The sequence below is a fragment of the Macrobrachium rosenbergii genome, chromosome 4, assembly GCF_040412425.1.
Source record: "Macrobrachium rosenbergii isolate ZJJX-2024 chromosome 4, ASM4041242v1, whole genome shotgun sequence".
Lineage (NCBI taxonomy): Eukaryota > Metazoa > Arthropoda > Malacostraca > Decapoda > Palaemonidae > Macrobrachium > Macrobrachium rosenbergii.
In genome coordinates, this window is record NC_089744.1 from 20,149,858 (window position 1) to 20,171,415 (window position 21,558).

Below are 21,558 nucleotides of genomic sequence, written 5' to 3' on the forward strand. Positions count from 1 at the left end.
CAATTTTCTTCCTACATGAACGATATATATATTTTTGATTTTTTCCTTTTATGCAAATAAAAATAGTCACACTTCACACACTGCCTGCTTTATAGTTTAAAATGCCCTACACAATCCTGTATTAGTTTAGTCAAAAGAGATTTTTTATTCCCATACTCGTCATTTTCCTAAATCCGAATTCGACCTCTACTTGGCTTGGACGTGAATCGTTTAAGAGAACTGGCAGCGTAGCCCAAAATCTGTGCCATGTTTAAGAATAAAAAGCAATGTTTATCGTTACCCAGTGTAAAATGGCACGAAAGGTTTCAATATGATAAAAAGAATGTCTGGTAATGATTACTTTGGCATTTTTTAGGTCTGTAGTGCTTTCAAATACTAAATATATTGATTGAGAACGTTTGATTTGGCATCGCCACTTCCCACCCTTGCCCTGCCCAGAATGACAAAGTTTGGAAATACTATATATATAGTACATGCTGTCTACAGAGAGACCTGGTTTGTTTTCTTTTAGTTTTTCATTTTTTAGAATTTCATTTATTTATTTTAAATACAATCGAGCTCATTAATTTTATTTTAGTGTCGCAAAGAATGGTCCTGATATTTTTCTTTTTTGGGTGGGATGTATTTTCTACTTCAGGAAACAGAATCCTCAAAATTTGTCACCGTGTAAATTATGTTACAGAAGCTTGATTTATTCTAAACAAACGAACAAAAAAAAAAACCGATGTGAAAAAATTGATGGTCCAGAAAATCTTTGAAGTCTGTCACTCTACTTAGTTTTCTATTTTAGCTTTTCAAATATTCTGTCATATTCACAGAAATTATTCGTATTTTTCTTTTTGTAGATTAGAGCGAACTCAAATGGTTCTCCAATAGAATGGGATGTTGACATTCTTGTTTTGTTTTCTATTGAAGTATAGAGTTTACCGATACACTGTTCGGAATTATAATACCATGAAAAAAATACAACCTTATTCTTCGTGAGTCAAGATAAAATGACCAAATTGTTTTATCTAATATATCAACAAAGCTAACTCATCATTAGGTGATGATGGAAAAGTTAACAAACTCGAAGACAAAGCAAACTTCATTTTTCGGACTTTACAGGCGTAACCTGCCATCTCATTTGATTTGCTTTTCATAAAATAAAACGATGGAAAAGTTCCCAGGTAACTCAAATATTTTGCATAAAGATCCAGATTTGTTTTTTTTTTCCGCTAATGTACAAAAGCTGCCTTCGAGTAATTATCGATTTTTAGTTTTTTACAGTTTTGGACTGGTATATGTCTAAATAAACATGTCCTGAAATATTATTGATAAAAAAAAATTTTTTAAGTGGGTTTTTTTACATTTTTGTTCACGGCATTTACCGGCATTTGAGCGGCATTGAGCGAAAAATTGTCGCAAACTTTCTGTATGAGTTTTTAGGTGGAAGTGAGAAATGTATTTACTTTCCTATAAAATACACATTATCTACAATAAAAAAACTGGCTCTCTCTTTCAAAATATATAATATCAGATATATATATATATATATATATATATATATATATATATATATATATATATATATATATATATATATATATATATATATATATATATCGATATCGCCCTGTGAGCGACACTGAGCGACAAATTGTCGTACAATGTTTGTATGACTTGCCAACTCTGGATAGCAGAGAGCGAGAAATTTACTTCAGTATCCAATTGAAACTACCCATTTTCTACGATAAGAGCTTGTTCGTTCTCTAGAAAAATATTTAAAAATATAAAAAAAGTAAATTTATATCTATGTATCTCGATATTTTGGACTCGTTATCACAGATGTACTATGCCATCTAGTAAATATATAATATTTTATGCTTCTTGCCATATTTTTACTGCGTATTTTCGGAAATATGTGAAATTATATAAGTAGGTAACAGTTCCAAACAGAGCGTCGGGTTTACCAATAAACATTCTCGATTTATTGTGTAGTTTTAGTTCAAGTGATACTGTGATATCCTAGTGCTTTGTGACGCATAAACTTTTCGGATTTTCGTACCGTGTAGTGCATTCACGCAATTCCATTGCCATAAGCAAGAGAAGCACCACTCTTATGAGGGAGAAATTTGAATGATTGCATGATATTGATTGCATCTGGTAAGTGTGTTACAAGAGAGGAACGAAGTAAACGGGAATTGTCTCGCCTGGGAGCCGATAGCAACAACACCAGAACGCCCATATCTAAGTAAGGGATTTGTTTTCCTGTATTAGTGATATTCTAATTAGTGGCATTCTAATTAGTGATTACTATATTTCATAATAAATTATATGATTATAAAAGACCACAAAGCTTGATTTTACTGCAGTGAAGTTGTCGTCTGACTGTTGGTTTACTTTATCCTCGCAGTTGGCCTGCTTGTTTATTTGCCTCTCCAATATCTGAACGGAAAACATGTACAACAGTGGTAGCCTATATAGGTTATGTAGAAAATTTATATTGATAGCATATAATTTTATAGGTTATGAGGAAAACTTTAGGGTGAGTGTGAAACGATGAGAACAAACCTTTCCTAGAATACCATGTCCTGGCCTAACCTCATTGGGGCATTTATTTTTATAATTTATTTATTACGAAAAAAATTCGCAGTGATAGCGCATAGCCTACTATTTTTCATAGGTAGCATATACTATTTTTATAGGTATGTAGAAAACATATTGATAGCATATATTAATGAATTTTTGTTATGAAAAAACTTTGCACTGATAAATATATGTATAATATAGTATGTATATATATATATATATATATATATATATATATATATATATATATATATATATATATATATATATATATATTATTTATGAATATCTTTTACTGCAATACAACAGTATAATATTAATATAAAAAAGGCCCATAAAACACTATTTGAATGTTGCAACCATATATTTTGAGCACTTCTTTCTGTGCCCCTGTTCACTGGTAAAATATGGGGAGGTGATGTGTTACAAGAGTATATATACTGCCACACCTACATATTCTTTGTATAGGCTATATAGTCTTGTAACTCATCATGTGTCCATATTTTACCAGTGAACAGGGGGCACAGCAGGAAGTGCTCAAAATACATGGTTGCAAAGTTTAAATAGTGTTTTATGGGCCTTTTTATCTTCATATATGCATACATACATACATACATACATATACTTATATACACATACATATATACATATACATATATACTATATATGAATATATGTAATATGTATAATTATATATATACTATATATATATATATATATATATCTATCTATCTGTATATGTATATATATATATATATATATATATATATATATATATATATATATATATATATATATCTCTGTCTGTCTGTCTGTCTGTCTGTCTGTCTGTCTGTCTGTCTGTCTGTCTGTCTGTCTGTCTGTCTGTCTGTCTGTCTGTCTGTCTGTCTATATATATATATATATATATATATATATATATATATATATATATATATATATATATATATATATATATATATATATATGTATTATGTACTCGGTCTCTTTGGAAGAATGCAAGATGGTTTTTTGTGAATTTTTACTGCCAGAGGGGCCAAAGGTGAACACCAGGATGTAACCAAGATGAAGGGAAAATTTAAGAATTTACCTTATTTTACCAATTTGATAAAAGAATGGAAGGTTGCCATGGGAAATGAATAAAGGGTTACGTTATAATAAATTGATTTACACAAGAAGAAATCAAATGAAATTGGAAATGGGGGTCCAGCAGGCGATCAAAATTAAAGAACATGGAAATTACAATGATGTGAATGGCACATCTCAAATTTGAAAGCGTGATAAGGCTTGAATTAGTTTCCATATTTGGCTTTGGGTGCAGCGGGGTGGGAAATGCTATCCAGACTTTCTTTGTTTCAGAGATGGCAGCATTCTTTAAGGATTTGATTCACAAGGCGGTGGCTCGACTTGAGCAGAGCGTGGATGACTCCTGGAAGAAAAGCCAGGATTAGCAGTCTAGCACAAATAATTTCTCACATGAACCTATGCACTATGGGGGAATTGATCACTTGAGTTACTTAAGTTAATTGGCCCTTAATTAACACTATGGAGGGAATAATTGAGTATTGATCACTGAATTGAATTAGATTTGTCTCAAAGCAAGTCATGGGGCGATTCACGGGCTGCTTGGTTCATAGGGTGGTTTAGCAAGGGAGCTTTGTTTAGGACAATGAAAATTGAACTTGGAGAAATGGAAAAGAATTTCATGGAGAGAAAGAAGCCAGCTTATTGACTAATTGCAGTCGATGTACCTGGTGCCTGTAGTTGTTTGCGCTTAACGTGCAAGGGCTCGGCCAATCAACGTGATTAGTCGTCACCAGTGGGAGAGGTGGAAAGGCACCCATCTGTACATGTTGCTGGTTTTGCGCTGATTGCCTGGGTGTGAGAGTCCAGGGCACGCTCCTCCAGGTTGCTCATTTCAGAATGTAGGCCTCGTTTGATCTGCAAAAAGTCATACAGCCAGCAAAGAGGGTGGAGAAAAATAGGTCTTATGGTTAAAGTACTTAGAGGCTAAGTTCCAATCTACCTTACAGCCTGGTGTTCACCTGTAACGCGTCTGGTGGGGTCATTTGTTGGACATGTGATCAGGAGGGGTCAAATGGGGTTCCATTGTGCTTGCTGCCATTCAGGTACAGAGAGGAATGCGTTCTTGGTTCAAAACAAGTGATAACCCTCCTTTTCTGCCATGTTGTTTGGCCTAACATTCAAATGAGAAGTGATTTTATTCAGAAATTTGAATTATTTCCTAGCTGGCTGTGAGGGAGGAATGTAAATAAGTAATAATATGTATGTGTGTGTATATATACAAATTTTAGGTAAAATATAAATCAAGAGAGAGCACATTTCTGTTCATTTGATTATATTGAAAATTTCAGAACATATATCTTATATGACAAAATAGTTGTTGTGCAAAAATCAGCCTTCTAACTGTCATAGTTTCATAGTTATTACAAAATAACCATAAATTTTTTTTCTTTTGCCATTTTCTCAAAACTTATTTTTTTCAAAAATAAAAAGCTTCTAACTCCAAGAAGACTGAATCAAATTCGATCAAACTTTTACAGAGTGTAGTATAACTATATATCTTGATTTCGTACACGGGAAATTTATTTTAGATCGAAAATGCTTTTTTGCATATTTTTGAAAAGTTTTGAAATCTTTTTGTCAGATGCAAAAAAAAAGTTAACTTAGAAGTCGAATTTCTAAATTTCTCATGTAGGAAATTTTCATTATTAGTTGAAGATTAAGTTGTAAAAATTTGAAGCAAATCCCTTCATTCATAAGGAACCTAGGCCTACAATCACTTACTTTATATATAATGGGGCCTTATGGAGTCAGCGCTCCCCATGAATGAAGTGAACATATGATTTTCCTTTTGTAAAAATAACCAGGTGAGCAGAAACCATATGTTGGAAACCTTATGATACTGCTTCTGTTCCAAAGGGTCATGTCAGTGCCTGTTACAGCAATAATAATAGTTGGCTGGTAAGGCGAACGTTGAGCCTTTATACAAAGACCGTGTTTTTAGAATTGTACTTCGTGACAACCGATAAGCTTGCAAGAAACAATGATGTTCTCCCGATTCTCAAAAATGTCGGAGATTTGTTTATCCCCAACAAAACTGTTTTCATTCATTTTATTCTTCCCCTGTTTGCTCTTCAGCAGCTGTCTCGCATCTTGATGTTAATCTCTGGCACAGTCATTCAATTAGCTCATTGTGTGTGCATGTTGTCTAAGCTATTTCATTATTCTGTACCTCACAGACCATAACATCCACAAAGCAACACTAGGTATGAAGTTGATTCTAATAGCCTTTGCTTTTCTCGGAAGTTAATTACTGCACGGTCGAGAAGTTTTATTCCTGTTGTGACCAAATTTAGGAATGAACTTCCTAATTATGAAGCTAAGTCGTCGGAACCTCAGAGTGCAAATGCTGTTTAGTTGATCAGGATGGCATGAGGCTTGCTTCATAGTTTATTTGTTATTGTGCTCAGTTATTGTGTTTTATTATTCATCTTATTTGTTGTTCTTCATCTTTTTCGTTTTTTTTTTTGTTATTTCTCTCTCAGTTTATTCTCTATTACTGAATTTCCTGTTCTTCACTGGGCCCCTTTCCCTACTGGAGTCCGAGGCTAGTAGAGTTCTGTTTTTCCAACTGGGTTTGCAGCTTCACTTGTAATAATAATAATAATAAAACAACCTTGAACGTGAACACTACTGCAGCCTTTATACAGTGACCTTAATACTGTTTTTGACCTTATTAATATTATATCTCCCATATGTAAACGTATGTGTTTGTGGCCACGTACTTAATCTCGTTCACAGTTTTCAGGTCTGGAGTTCCACAGTAATGTACTCTAGGACCTTCTTAATTTTTGGTCTTCCCTAGGGATATGATACAGCAGATAGAGTTGCACACAAGACAGGATAGTGTGCAGGAGGTACAGCTTTTGTAGCTAGTGTTCACCTCTATTACGAGATGAAAGGGTCATTGAGTGGTGTAGTATTGGAGGTATGAGGCTGAACTCCAACAAAATCAAGACTACTGTTAAGAAGAACTCATAAGATGTCAGCATCGTTATTCTCTGTGCAAACATCACAATGTACTTTAATTATTTTAGATACTTGTCAATGCTTGCTACTTCTGCTGTTTGAATGTTATTGTATTTCTTTTTCTCAGGAGTGAAATGCACATTTATGCCCTTGATAAAAAGAGAGGTAAAGTGCATAATATGAACTTTTCTGTATCTTCAAAGGATATTTTATTAATGGCACATACTTCAGGCCTTTTCTTTTACCACAGTTAAAGTAGTGTTCCTGTGTCTGTATGTTTGCAGCACATAGTTTTTATATACTGGACTTTATTGTTCTAAATCAGGGGTCTCCAAACTTTTTAGTATGAGGGCTACATTATATTTATATGACTTTCGAATATTAGCTGCGGGCCGGGTGGAATCATGTGGCGGGCTAGATGTGGCCTCCGGGCCAGAGTTTGAAGATCCCTGCTCCAAGTCATGTCATTTTCCCCAGCAATGGTGATTATGATTGAAGCCACCATCTAAGGTATCTTGCTTAGTCATCTTCCTGTACCCTTAGAGGTAGGGTTTTATTCATTTCACAAAAAAGTTAAGTATATCTTAGTTTAACCAGACCACTGAGCTGATTAATAGCTCTCCTAGGGGTGGTCCGAAGGATTAGATTTATTTTACTTGGCTAAGAACCAACTGGTTACCTAGCAACGGGACCTACAGCTTATTGTGGAATCCGAACCACATTATGACGAGAAATGAATTTCTATCACCAGAAATAACTTCCCCTAATTCTTCATTGGCCGGTAGGAGAGTCGAACGCTGGGCCAACAGCGTGCTACCGAGAGCTTTACCCACCCATCCAATGAAGAGCTGTAGATCTTCCGTTAGTGTATTCTGTCGAGGTGTCCCGATGTTATGGGCTATTCCCCAATGACTTTGCTACTCACTTGTCTACCACGTAATGATGTGGAATTCTCTACTTCCCTATGTATTTCCCGAACCACAAAACCTGCTTCTTCTTGCGGTCACTTCTCTTGACTGCGGCAGGCATGCCCGTTCCAGCCCTTTCACTGTAAGGCAACACTACCCACTATCAGATTTCTTCTTTCCCCCTCACGGTGGGATAGTTTTCCTGGCGATATCACTGATGGAAAAATGGCCGTGAGTGCGGGAAACGCTTTAATTCACTTTGAAGGGTCGTAGTCATTCGCTTCCAGTTTTTAGACTGCTATTTACTCATGCTTATGTTTGCTTATTTGTTATAGGATTAGGTCTATACTTTTTTCCGGTATAGTGCCATTCTTTTATTTTGGTCATCTTTTCTCCCTTTTCCACAGATTCGCATCGGCCTCATAATAATAATAATAATAATAATAATAATAATAATAATAATAATAATAATAATAATAATAATAATTGGTTTTATTGAATATTATTGCTGCTTCAGCTGCATTTATTTTGTAGAAGAAAAAGTCTTTTACAAAATAAATGCAGCTGAAGCAGCAATAATATTCAATAAAACCTGTTTCAAAGAGGGTCTGCCGCCAGATGATGATAATAATAATAATAATAATAATAATAATAATAATAATAATAATAGTAATAATAATAATAATAATTCCCTCATTTTATCTGCTCTATGTGGACTTCTTTTTCAAATCCTGAAACAATGCATTGCAGTTTACCGTCGCAGAAGGTCATGCAGTGCAATGCAGTGCACTCCGGTGGCGAAATTGGTTTAGCTAGCTGATCTGTTTACAGCAAATTCTGGATGCTGTCAGAAAAAATCGAGATTCGGGTTTTTACGATTTTTTTATTCAGGCGCTTGGAATGAGTGTTTACGAGTGTCCCTCGCCGAGGTCTTAATGTGAAGCATTCTCCGCTTTCTTTCTTTCTTCTTCTTGAGTGGCTGTAACTGAAGACACGAATTTACTCTCATACATTCCTTGCTTTTTGTTTTCTCACTCGAAGGACGTTTGCGACCATTCCTGCGGAATGTCTCATGTATGTTCCAGTGATCCGATATGTACTGGTATAGAGGTCTTGACATCTCGGAAGTCCATCTCTTCAGTTTGTTTTCAAACTGAGAAGTGTTTGCAGTCATTTCTTGCGGAATGTCGTATATAATCTTTTAATATCCTGCTACGTATTTACGTACATATTACTCTCATTTGAACGACATCAATTTTCACTTCGTTGTTGTGACTTCTTTTATTCATGAAAAGATAACTTATTTATTACTTGAAAAATGACAATTGAGAGTACGTAATATTCATCCTAGACAGCATCTTCAGAATACATCGATTCTTGTGTTTAAAGATGACGGCCTTTGTATCCAACGCTTTTCAGAATTCACGAAAGGAAATCTATTTACTGAAGATTTACCTAAAACTGTTGATAACATCACATTCTTTATTTGTTCTATTTGATTGTTATTGGTCACGCGAGATAGAGAGAGAGAGAGAGAGAGAGAGAGAGAGAGAGAGAGAGAGAGAGAGAGAGAGAATCTTACTCTTTGACTTCTCAATCAGTTAGCGTAGGCTCACGATGATGCATCACTACATTACTCACAGTCTACGAGCCTGCGAGTCTGCGACTGACTGCTCCTTGGCTGCGACCGATTTGGTCCGATTCAGTGCCGTTGAAGACTCGATCGGGGAAGGTGGTCGAGCTCCCGCATCCTGAACTCTGTCTGGTGACCCGATTTTTCCATTTCTTTTCCTCTCTCGGTTTGCTTAGCGTGTTGCTGCTGCCGGGTTAACCTTGACCGACAATATTGGCATTTTTTTTTTTATTTATTATTTTTCGTTATGTTTACGTTAGCGTTGACTAAAGAAATGAGTAAAACGAGATTATAATTGTAAGAGTGTGATGAAGAGAATCGGCGAATCGTTCAGGTGAATTGTGGGTGAAAACGAGCGGAAACCGATGTTTTCGATCATTTTATATGGAGTATTGTCGTAAAAAGTGTGGTGACGATGATGTCCGGATCAAAAGTGATGATAGTGATGGTCATTTGCTTCATCACATCGACAGTGGCTCGGCTGGGCCTGAACGAAGAAGTGAGTTCTTACCATTTTCCTTTTGTTTATTTTCACTCGTTTTGATGGCTGTCCTTATATGGGACTCTTCCATTTTCCCACTCGCATTTTCTCATTCTTTTTTTTATTTTTCGGTTATTATGACTTTTCCTTCTTTATTTTTTTTTTTGCTCCATACAAAGATTGCTTAGACTTATTGCTCGGTTCTTCGTAAAAAAAAATGTAAGCGATTCATGATAAGGCTTTTCTTAATCTTTTCTCGTCTTTTTACATTGCTAAGGAAATATCTTGTACTTTATGGTCTTGCTTTGCTTTTCGTACTGTCAGTGATGAAAAATGTACTTTTTATAAGATGGAAAGTTGCACAAGAATTATATAATATATACTGTATATATATATATATATATATATATATATATATATATATATATATATATATATATATATTTATATATATATATATTTATATATACATATATATTTATTATATATATATATATATATATATATATATATATATATATATATATATGAGTGGACGTTTTTGGAAGATGAAGCACAGAGGCTCTGCGTCACACGGCGTTGGAGGCGATATATATATATATATATATATATATATATATATATATATATATATATATATATATATATATATATATATATATATATACATATATATGTAGTATATATATCATTTTTATAAGATAAAAAGACCTTTCAGTTTCCTGATTTCTTTACACTCTTTATCTTTTTAACTTAACCATGACAACAAGATTTGAATCCAATGAAAATGCACATCGTAATTATTACTATTTTCTATTTTCTTTCTTACGATTCAGCGATTCTAGCAATAAAAGCATTCACCAAAAAATGTGAAAGAGGTCATTCTGGCCATTACATGCATAGCCTATATATATATATATATATATATATATATATATATATATATATATATATATATATATATATATATATATATATATATATATATATATATATATATATATATATATATATATATATATATATATATATATATATATATATATATATATATATATATATATATATATATATAATGCCAGAATGACACACACACACACACACACATATATATATATATATATATATATATATATATATATATATATATATATATATATATATATGAATCAATTGTTCATTTATTTCCTTTGGGAATTAGAAGCAGAAGCCATCGGTGGGAATTGTATCCAAAAACGAAAGGAAATAGAAATATTAAGAGATCACAACTGTCATTACAACTTATATAATTGTAAATTGGTAAAATGTGACTAAATGTATATATATATATATATATATATATATATATATATATATATATATATATATATATATATATATATATATATAGCTGTGATCTCTTAATATTTCTGTTTCCTTTCATTTTTGGATACAATTTCCACTGATGGCTTCTAATTCCCAAAGGAAGTAAATAATTGTTCAACATATATATATATATATATATATATATATATATATATATATATATATATATATATGTATGTATGTATGTATGTATGTATGTATGTATATATGTGTGCGTGTGTCTGTGTATCCCAATCATACTGAACATCTACTCATTATATATTCATGTAGATAGCCTATGCAACTTGTATTCATACATACATACTGTACATACATACATCTATATACACATTTATACATGTATGTATACATATATAGACACACAAGTTCACGTTTTCAGTTTCCTTACGATTCTCTAAGAACATTCCTAGAAGGATTTTTATGAGAGTCATTAATTTGTATTATAAATTCAATTTGTCCTCGTCAGCCTTAAATTCTTGGTGTTGCAAAACTAATGCGTAGCTGTACACTGAACTGTTATGTTAGGGCCGCTTCATATAGCTGAAGACAGCTAGGAATGCTTACTGAGTCTTTCTATGGAGCATCGTTGCACTGTAGCAGATGCGTTCATTGAATCTTTGACGTAAAATGATTGGTGACACTGATTATCCAACGTTCGTAAGAGTGTTTTGCGTGGGCCATTTTATATAATATTATCGGGTCGTATCTTGAAAGTGAAATTTATTCAGGCGATCTCAAGTTACTGTCCAAAGAGGAACGATCGAGTTTTAGTTTTTTTTTTTTTTGTAAAAGAAAACTATTGTGCCGGCTTTGTCTGTCCGTCCGCCCTCAGATCTCAAAACTACTGAGCCTAGAGGGTTGCAGATTGGTATGTTGATCATTCACCCTCCAATCATGAAATATACCAAATTACAGCCCTCTTGCCTCAGTAGTTTTTATTTTATTTAAGGCTAAAGTTAGCCATAATCGTGCATCTGGCATCGATATAGGACAGGCCACCCCCAGGCCGTGGTCAAAGATTCATGGGCCGCAGCTCTTACAGCATTTTACCGAGCCCACCGAAAGGTAGATCTATTTTCGGTGACCTTGGTTATAGCTGTGCAGAAAACTCGATTGCGCCAAAGAAACTTCTTCGCATTTTTTACTTGTTTTCTTGAGGTCCACGACCTTGTTTTCGTCCTCGGCAGAGACTGAAATCGCGTTGCTTCAGATGAATTATTCTCGGTGGTCAAGGTTGCAAGGGATCTGTGTGTCACGCATGACTCACAAAAACACAGAAATATCCCTGTCATCGGTCAATGGGAGATGTGTGATGTCAGTAATCAGACCAAGAATCTAAAGAATTTTTCCAATCCCCGGCAGTCCTAACTGCCTCCTCCTTCGCTTATGCGAAGGTCGACTTGAGGGGGGAAATTTTTTACCCTTACAAGAACGATGCAGTCTTTGACATATTCAAGAATTAGCTGCATATGTTATCTGTTGAAAATAACTTATCACTTGATTTAATAAAAACTAAGCTATGATTGACGAATAAAAAAGAGCTTGTTTGACTGGCGTAAAAGGGATTAGGGCATAAGTATCTCCAAAAATGAAATATTGAGGATGAAAATGAAGACGATGCAGAAAGAGAGAGCGGGATCTATCTCGAGAACAAAGCCGCAGACAAACATTTTAAATGTCTGAGGATTAGTCCTATTGCTGTCGTTGGGCCAGATTAATTCTCAAGCAAATGGTCCATAAGTAAATATTTGTGGTTAAGAGTAATCTTTCTTTCTTCTTCTTGACGTAGAGAAGAAACCGAGGCGGGCATAGTTATCGAAATCAAACTTAGTCTCTTCAAGAAAAGAGGGTTTTTCCTTTAGAGGAGTTGAGGTTTCAATGATGTGGAAGAGTAGTTAAAAAAAAAAAGTTTCTCTACTATGAACCGCTGCGCATTCACATTGTCACTTGTCTCTTTTTGTTCCTTGCGTTTCGTTTTCTTTTCAAGGATGATTACGATAAGCGTATTGAAATGATCGTCCCGTCAGCCTGCTCTTATAGAAAATGAAAGATCAGGTTTATCAGGTTTGCTTTTTCTAAAGCGTCTATACAAATATATATATATATATATATTTTTCTAAATATACATATATATATATATATATATATATATATATATATATATATATATATATATATATATATATATATATATATATATATATATATATATATATATATATATATATATATATATATATATATATATATATATATATATATATATATATATATATATATATATATATATATATAGGCTATGTGTGTGTGTGTGTATATGTATGTTTAACTGAATCACGAAAATCTGGAACGTGATGAATATATAAATAAAAAACAAAATCCACGAAGGAAAGAGAAACAATGGAGTGCTGCAAGGCCTTTGACTTATAGTCCTTTACTTAGTACACTGAGGAAATATAAAAATAATTTTACAAAGAAAACTCATATTAATGACAGATGAGGATTACAGAGGAAAAAATATTTACCTGGAATCCAACACAATTGAAGAATTAGTAGAACTGCCAAAACAGGGTTAAATATTTAAGAGATTTTTTTTTTTTTTTTTTTTTAAACAAAGAATTAGACTCAGCCGTTCAGAAGCAGGACAGGACAATTAAAAGATTACACAAGGAGGTGACTGACCACCAAAAAATGTTACAAAAGTACAACTCAATAATTCTCTCGCTCTTTTTTTTTTTTTTTAAACCACTAAAATAAGCCAAGCTAAGAATGTCCTTAGGGGTTTCTTTCTCCATGTTACTTTCACTATAAAACTTTTTGTGGGCTTTGTTATAACAAATATCTAGTATATGTGAAGGATAACATAAATCTGTCCCTATTTTTCTTATGTATTCGATTTCTTGATCCAAATACTGGGGACTGACAGCGCGCGAAGCTCGTAAAAACATAGAAGAAAAAATTGATCATTTGATATTAAGATGAGGGCCTGAATAAAAATGGACGTAAGTTAAGTTGTTGGTTGGTTTCCTATGAATACTGAATTTGCGTAGAAATGGTTCTCTGTGTATGAAAACATCTAAGAAAGGGAGGCAATTGTCTTTTCTTAGATGTTTTAATACACAGAGAACCATTTCAATGCAAATTCAGTATTTATAGGAAACCAACCAGCAAGCTAGCTTTCTTGGTTTACGGTAACGAAGAGGTAATGTTTTGTCATGGGGTCTTATTTTGAATGGACTTTTTTAAGGGTGATGAGGGCGCGTTTTTTAACAAGAATTTCCTTTAATGACGGTTTCTGTTCAGTATCCGTTCTGTAAGTAATAAGTGCCGAATTTAACAACAGTCCTTTTCATCCAGTGATTTATGAATTCATCTACTCGTTTCTTCATCGATCAAATTTATGATTTGGTGATGGTGATTTTCTTTGTTTCATTAGTCTTGAGTTTAATGACTATTTTAAGGGTTGACGAGATTTCGTTTTGGTCTTCATCCCAGTATTCATGTTTTTTTTTTTCTTCTTTTTTTTTTTAGTGGTAACGAGGGTGGTGTTCCTTCACAGCAGGATTTTTTTTATTTACGAAAAGGAACTTTCCCACGGCATATTTTCCAATTATCCTTTTTTTTTGGGATGGGGGGGGGGATGAGGAGGATAGTTTCCGGTGTAACGAAGATGGTAACAAATAATACCTTTTTATTTTTCGCGTGAGGCTGTTGGGAGTAGGCTAACAAAGATATTTTCATCGACGAGGGGGGTGGGGGGCAATATACGAAAATGGTCTTCCTCAATATTTTTGTTCCATGAAGGTTTCGTGGAATAAAATGGATGTCACTGGATACCTAATTCAAATAGTGTTTTCGCTGACGAATATGTTATGTTTCACAATGTATTTATTTCAATATCCATTTCCTGGGGTGTGGAGTAACAAAGGTATCTGCGGTTTTGATAACGCTATATTTATTCTAATATTGATATTTTTTATGGTGAAGGTTGTTGGGATCGGAAGGTTAATTGCCTGTGAAAGACATGAAATGCCGAGGAAGGAAGATTTTCTGCAAATGAACTCATAGTATTCGTAATCAATTACATGCCAGTTTTGATTGAACGATAAAAATGTGTAAACAGTCACTGAATGGTCTGGGTTGTATTTCACGTTTCCCCCGTTATCTAGAGGCTGTCATATATGTTTTTATATATAATTAATGAATTATATAGTCATATTATATAATCATACTTTTGCCTATATGTTTCCCATCGATCTAAATTAATTTAATTAACTTAGGTTTACAAAAGGACCCCTCACACTGTGTTCCGTTTCGATATTTTGTTTGATAAATATCTCATAGAATTCATACCAAAACTCGCCAAGGAGTTAACAAATGGGCTGTCCCATTATTTATTTTGTTGTGTACTATAGCTTCTCTCTTTATCGCCCTTCTTTCTACACTGGCATTCCTCTGTCACTCAGTCAAGCGACTGGCGCTTTATATGCAAATTACGTCGTCAAATTTGAGCTTTAACTATGCGCAGAATAAGCAAAGGCATTTTTGGAGTTCGTTGCTGATATTTTGTCGCTGATTACTACGAGTTCTTCCCATTGCTTCCCATTTGTTTATTCTTTTAAACTTTTAGTCATCGTTTAGTACAGTTAATTGTATGAGCCAAAATAATTTTTCATTTTTTTACATAAATAGTCATCCTAGCCGCCATGTCTCTAGCTAGCAATTAAATCTATGAATCAGTCCTGTAAAATCCTTCTGTCGGAAGGCGGCTGGACGAGAAACTTCCTACTTTTCCTGGCGATTTTAAAATAGTTTGTTCGCTTTTTGTCGAACTTTTCTTTTGACCAGACTCACGACTCTGGGATTATTCTCTCTCTCTCTCTCTCTCTCTCTCTCTCTCTCTCTCTCTCTCTCTCTCTCTTTACTATTGCTTTTTTATCATTCTTCTTCTGCCTTCTAATGGTAACGTATTTCTGTCTCATATTGTGCAGCTTGGAACTGAAAGGTTCATTGATTGAGGTAGCTAAAGTAATAGTGTTATCACTTGTTTGACCAAAAGCACCACGCTGTAAAACCGAGATAAATAACTTATCTATGCATTTCGTTTGTTTTATTATCATGGTTATAATTTTGCTGGAAAAAAAGCTTTCAAATACCTGGTACGTGGGACTTTTGGAGAGATTACTTATCTTTTTGGCTAATTGATTACGAAACTTGGCCGAGCATCCACTGTTTTTCTGTAGAGGAAAAACTGGTTAGTTTGGTTAGTAGTAAGTTAAAAAAAACTGTGAAAATTGCACGCTAGTAAACGCTTGAAAAGTAGTCGCAAAAAGAGCGAAAACTACAAGCAAACAAATTCTTTTGTGACACCGTCACGGACTGAAAGCCTTCACTTAGGGTGGGGATACAAAATGAACAGTGTATATATATATATATATATATATATATATATATATATATATATATATATATATATATATATATATATCTATCTATCTATCTATCTATCTATCTATCTATATAACCTATATACAGAGAGAGAGAGAGAGAGTTGGGGGATGATCAATGGACTATTTATAGGGAGGGCTAGTGAGAGGCTGATGGACTTAGGCTAATGAGGAGAGAGAGAGAGGTTAATGGAATTTAAAGGTGGCGAGAAATCTACCTCTTGAGCATCGGTATTACGAAAGGTTCGTGATTCAGTTGTTAAAAAGAAGCCGAGCTCAAAGTTAGAAAGCTCTCAGAAAGGGCGTAACATCTTTAAAAAAGAAGGGAAAATCCAGGACTCGTATCCGATTCAGATTTATCGCTAAACCAGGCCGAATCAGCTTCTCTGAAATCCTGCAGTAACTCTTGGGATATCCTGTGTTAGACCTTCAGATATACCAAACAATGTCCGTCGAATTTTCGTTGACAGAGATCATAATTACGAGGAATGTCACGTACGTGAAGGAAAAATCCAAACTATAACAGAGTATGGTAGCCTTTTGAAAATTGCACAAACTCACACACATAGCCTACAAAAGTTGTAGAAAACAAGAACCGAGTTCGGAGGAGTTCTTTTTCATTATTTCCAGTTTGCAAAACGCAACACATTCTTAGCTGTGGGTAAGCTTGTGAAGAATTTTATTGTCTCTTGTACACTAAACACTACAGTTAGTGGTTTGTTTTAGTTTGAGGCTACCTTATGCTAGCACCAGCTCATGCGGGAAGGAAACTGACGAAAGGGTTGACATAAAATAAGAGGCCTGTGGTGGACTTCTGGACTCGGCCCAACAACCGGGTGGATAAGTACAGTTTGAACAAAGAATTAATGTAACTCCTGTTTGCTTATGTCATATACTTTAGAACCAAATGTCACACTGGTCATGGTCTTGATTAAAAGGCATACAGGTTATGATCTTGATTAAAAGGCACACAGGTCATAATCTTGATTATAAGGCATACAGGTCATGATCTTGATTAAAAGGCACACAGGTCATGATCTTGATTAAAAAGCATACAGGTCATGATCTTGATTAAAAGGCACACAGGTCATGATCTTGATTAAAAGGCGCACAGGTCATGATCTTGATTAAAAGGCACACAGGTCATGATCTTGACTAAAAGGCATATAGGTCATGATCTTGATTAAAAGGCACACAGGTCATGATCTTGACTAAAAGGCATACAGGTCGTGATCTTGATTAAAAGGCATACAGGTCATGATCTTGATTAAAAGGCACACAGGTCATGATCTTGATTAAAAGGCGCACAGGTACTGATCTTGATTAAAAGGCACACAGGTCATGATCTTGAATAAAAGGCATACAGGTCATGATCTTGATTAAAAGGCATACAGGTCATGATCCTGACTAAAAGGCATACAATCATGATCTTGACTAAAAGGCATACAGGTCATGGTCTTGAATAAAAGGCATACAGGCCATGATCTTGATTAAAAGGCACACAGGCCATGATCTTGATTAAAAGGCACACAGGTCATGATCTTGATTAAAAGGCACACAGGTCATGATCTTGATTAAAAGGCACACAGGTCATGATCTTGACTAAAAGGCACACAGGTCATGATCTTGATTAAAAGGCACACAGGTCATGATCTTGACTAAAAGGCACACAGGTCATGATCTTGATTAAAAGGCATACAGGTCATGATCTTGACTAAAAGGCATACAGTCATGATCTTGATTAAAAGGCAGGAACAGGTCATGATCTTGATTAAAAGGCATGATCTTGATTAAACAGGCCATGATCTTGACTAAAAGGCACACAGGCCATGATCTTGATTAAAAGGCACACAGGCCATGATCTTGATTAAAAGGCACACAGGCCATGATCTTGATTAAAAGGCACACAGGCCATGATCTTGATTAAAAGGCATACAGGTCATGATCTTGATTAAAAGGCATGCATTTCATGATCTTGATTAAAAGGCATACAGGTCATGATCTTGATTAAAAGGCATACAGGTCATGATCTTGACTAAAAGGCACACAGGTCATGATCTTGATTAAAAGGCACACAGGTCATTTGATCTTGATTAAAGGCATACAGGTTATGATCTTGATTAAAAGGCACACAGGTCATGATCTTGATTAAAAGGCACACAGGTCATGATCTTGATTAAAAGGCAGGAACAGGTCATGATCTTGATTTAAAAGGCACACAGGTCATCAGATCTTGACTAAAAGCACACAGGTCATGATCTTGACTAAAAGGCAGGAACAGGTCATGATCTTGATTAAAAGGCACACAGGTCATGATCTTGACTAAAAGGCATACAGGTCATGATCTTGATTAAAAGGCATACAGGTCATGATCTTGATTAAAAGGCATACAGTCATGATCTTGACTAAAAGGCATACAGGTCATGGTCTTGAATAAAAGGCATACAGGCCATGATCTTGATTAAAAGGCACACAGGCCATGATCTTGATTAAAAGGCACACAGGTCATGATCTTGATTAAAAGGCATACAGGCCATGATCTTGATTAAAAGGCATACAGGCCATGATCTTGATTAAAAGGCATACAGGTCATGATCTTGATTAAAAGGCATACAGGTCATGACCTTGATTAAAAGGCATACAGGTCATGATCTTGATATTTCGTGAACATTTTGCAGTATAAGGGAAAGTTGTTCGTAAATGATATAGGGACCTCATGAAGAGGCAGCCGAAAGTCAAGTTCTGTTCATGAAGTCCAATTCTCTAAAACCAGACAAACTCACACACATTTGAAATATATATTTATATAAATATATATATATATATATATATATGTGTGTGTGTGTGTGTGTGTGTGTGTGTGTGTGTGTGTGTGTGTGTGTGTGTGTGTGTGTGTGTGTGTTGTGTTGTGTGGGCGTGTTTGTAAGATACGGTACGCATTTTCCCTTTAGAAGTTGTGGTTCCAGAGGTTGTTAAACTTATGACCCTCATCTAATCTTTTCTGGAGAATTTTCTGGTCACACGCCCTCTTTCATGGATGTTGAAGCGCCTTCAGTACCAAGAGCATCGGGTCTTTCTTGGTGGTCTCCCATCATTGTATTTGTTTCCTCCTCTACAAGGCCAACATTTTTGAAGAAATGACAAAAATGTTTGCTGGACTGTTCCATTTATCTCACCTTATGCCAACAGCTGTTTCGGCCATTGCTTAGCAGCTATCATCAGGACAATTTAACAAGCAAATGCCATTATGATGATGGTACAATGGCACTGTAGCAGAAGCAAAAATAAGAAAGAAAAAAGAGGAACAAATTAAAAAATAAACAAAGAAATATGACTGGAACATCTGAGTTATCTACCTCAGAACTTCAAATGACCCGCTCCTTAGGCTTTGGTCCAAAGCCTCAGCGACAACCCAAAGGAGGTGACCTCAAGTCAATCGTATCTGTGATAAGGTCATCCAAATTTGACTTTTCATTGTGCACACCCACAGATTTTTGGTGTATTGTCCCATTGCTGTGGCGGACTTGTGGTCACGTACTTTGGGTCATCATCTTACGTCCAGTGCAGCTAACACTGTGGAGCTTGCACGCTCTTCTGAACATTTTGTAAACAAAGCTAATCTTGAATTCCTGAAGTCCCCATGTGAGTGGTGCTGTTCATCGCAAGGATGACTTCTGAGTAAGGGTGACTGAAGAATCTCGGCAATGCGCATCATGAGTCGCCTTTTGTTTTACTATACAGGTGATGATTCTCCAGAGGACCCTGGTTCCTGTCTGTAGGCTGTCCTGTAACTCACGTTATGGTAAATAATTAGAGTTTGTTGTTTTTTTTCCGGTGTTTCGGGTCTGCATGGAATTCCTTGATTTTTGTTTATTATTACCTGTATCCATTGTTATGCTCTTCGTTGGGAGAGTCGATAGAGTTGTGGGCTAGCATTCGCTAGGCCCGAGTTCGAGTCTCCGGCCGGCTAATGAAGAGTTAGAGGAATTTATTTCTGGTGATAGAAATTCATTTCTCGCTATAATGTGGTTCGGTTTCCACAATAAGCAGTAGGTCCCGTTGCTAAGTAACCAGTTGGTTCTTAGCCACGTAAAATAAGTCTAATCCTTCGGGCCAGCCCTAGGAGAGCTGTTAATCAGCTCAGTGGTCTGGTAAAGCTAAGCTATACTTTAACTTTGTATCTATTGTTAGTCAACAGATCTTATACATTCCAGTCCAGTTCTGTGTGGATAGCTTCCCAAAGACAGCAAAGGGAGAAGTCCTTTCTGATGGAAGCACCGACAACAGATGTCTTTGTATGAGTCTGGACACTGTCATATTGCTTTAATTAATTTTGAGGTTTCTATGAGTGTTTTTAGTTTTTGATAGCACTGACGTTAACCCTATATCCAATTTGCATCTTGTAATCAGGCTTTGAACTGGCAAGCATGTATAAACTTTAATTTATATTTAGAAATACAAATATCATATGTTCTTTTCCCCTTGACAGGGATTCTATGGGTCCTTGAAGTAGGGATGAAGTTGCCACCACAGTCGGCCTATTAACTCTCGCTTCATTTGCTTCTTAGGCCAACAAAGGCACTCGGGGATTAGCGGAATTGGCTCAAAGGAATTTTGGCTTTTCAAGACTCGAAATCGAGATCTTTTCGCAGGTGACTTAACACACGCACATTCATAGGGCTGTGTATAAATATCACCAGTGATCACAAGTGAAGTTCTATTAATCGAAATATTCGTATATGGTTTTGTTGTGTTAGTAGTGTTTTTATGGTCCTCTTAAACTTGAGAGAACACAGTTAAATTATAATATATATATATATATATATATATATATATATATATATATGTATTATTTATATATATATATATATATATATATATATATGTATATATTTATATATATCCAAAATTTATTTATTTACTTACATATAGACTACAAAATATAAATACTATATATATATATATATATATATATATATATATATATATATATATATATATATAAAATATATTATATATATATTACTACAAATATTATTATGCATGTATATTATACAAATGATTATTTTGCATTTAAATATAGTATGGGCTTATCATTTT

At 34.7% G+C, this 21,558-nt stretch overlaps 1 protein-coding gene across 7 annotated transcripts in view; it reads left to right on the plus strand.

The window, feature by feature from the left end:
- Positions 1-9,188: 9,188 nt before the first annotated feature.
- Positions 9,189-21,558, plus strand: part of LOC136830984 (SPARC-related modular calcium-binding protein 2-like) — a 138,598-nt gene continuing 126,228 nt past the window's right edge. For 6 of the 7 annotated variants that reach the window (XM_067090930.1, XM_067090936.1, XM_067090942.1 and 3 more), the window contains exon 1: positions 9,237-9,664. In XM_067090930.1, coding sequence (XP_066947031.1) covers positions 9,581-9,664 — 84 coding nt within the window. In that variant the 5' untranslated portion in view covers positions 9,237-9,580. Of the gene's footprint in view, positions 9,665-21,558 lie in introns of all 7 variants that reach the window. The other variant, XM_067090946.1, reaches the window with a different exon arrangement.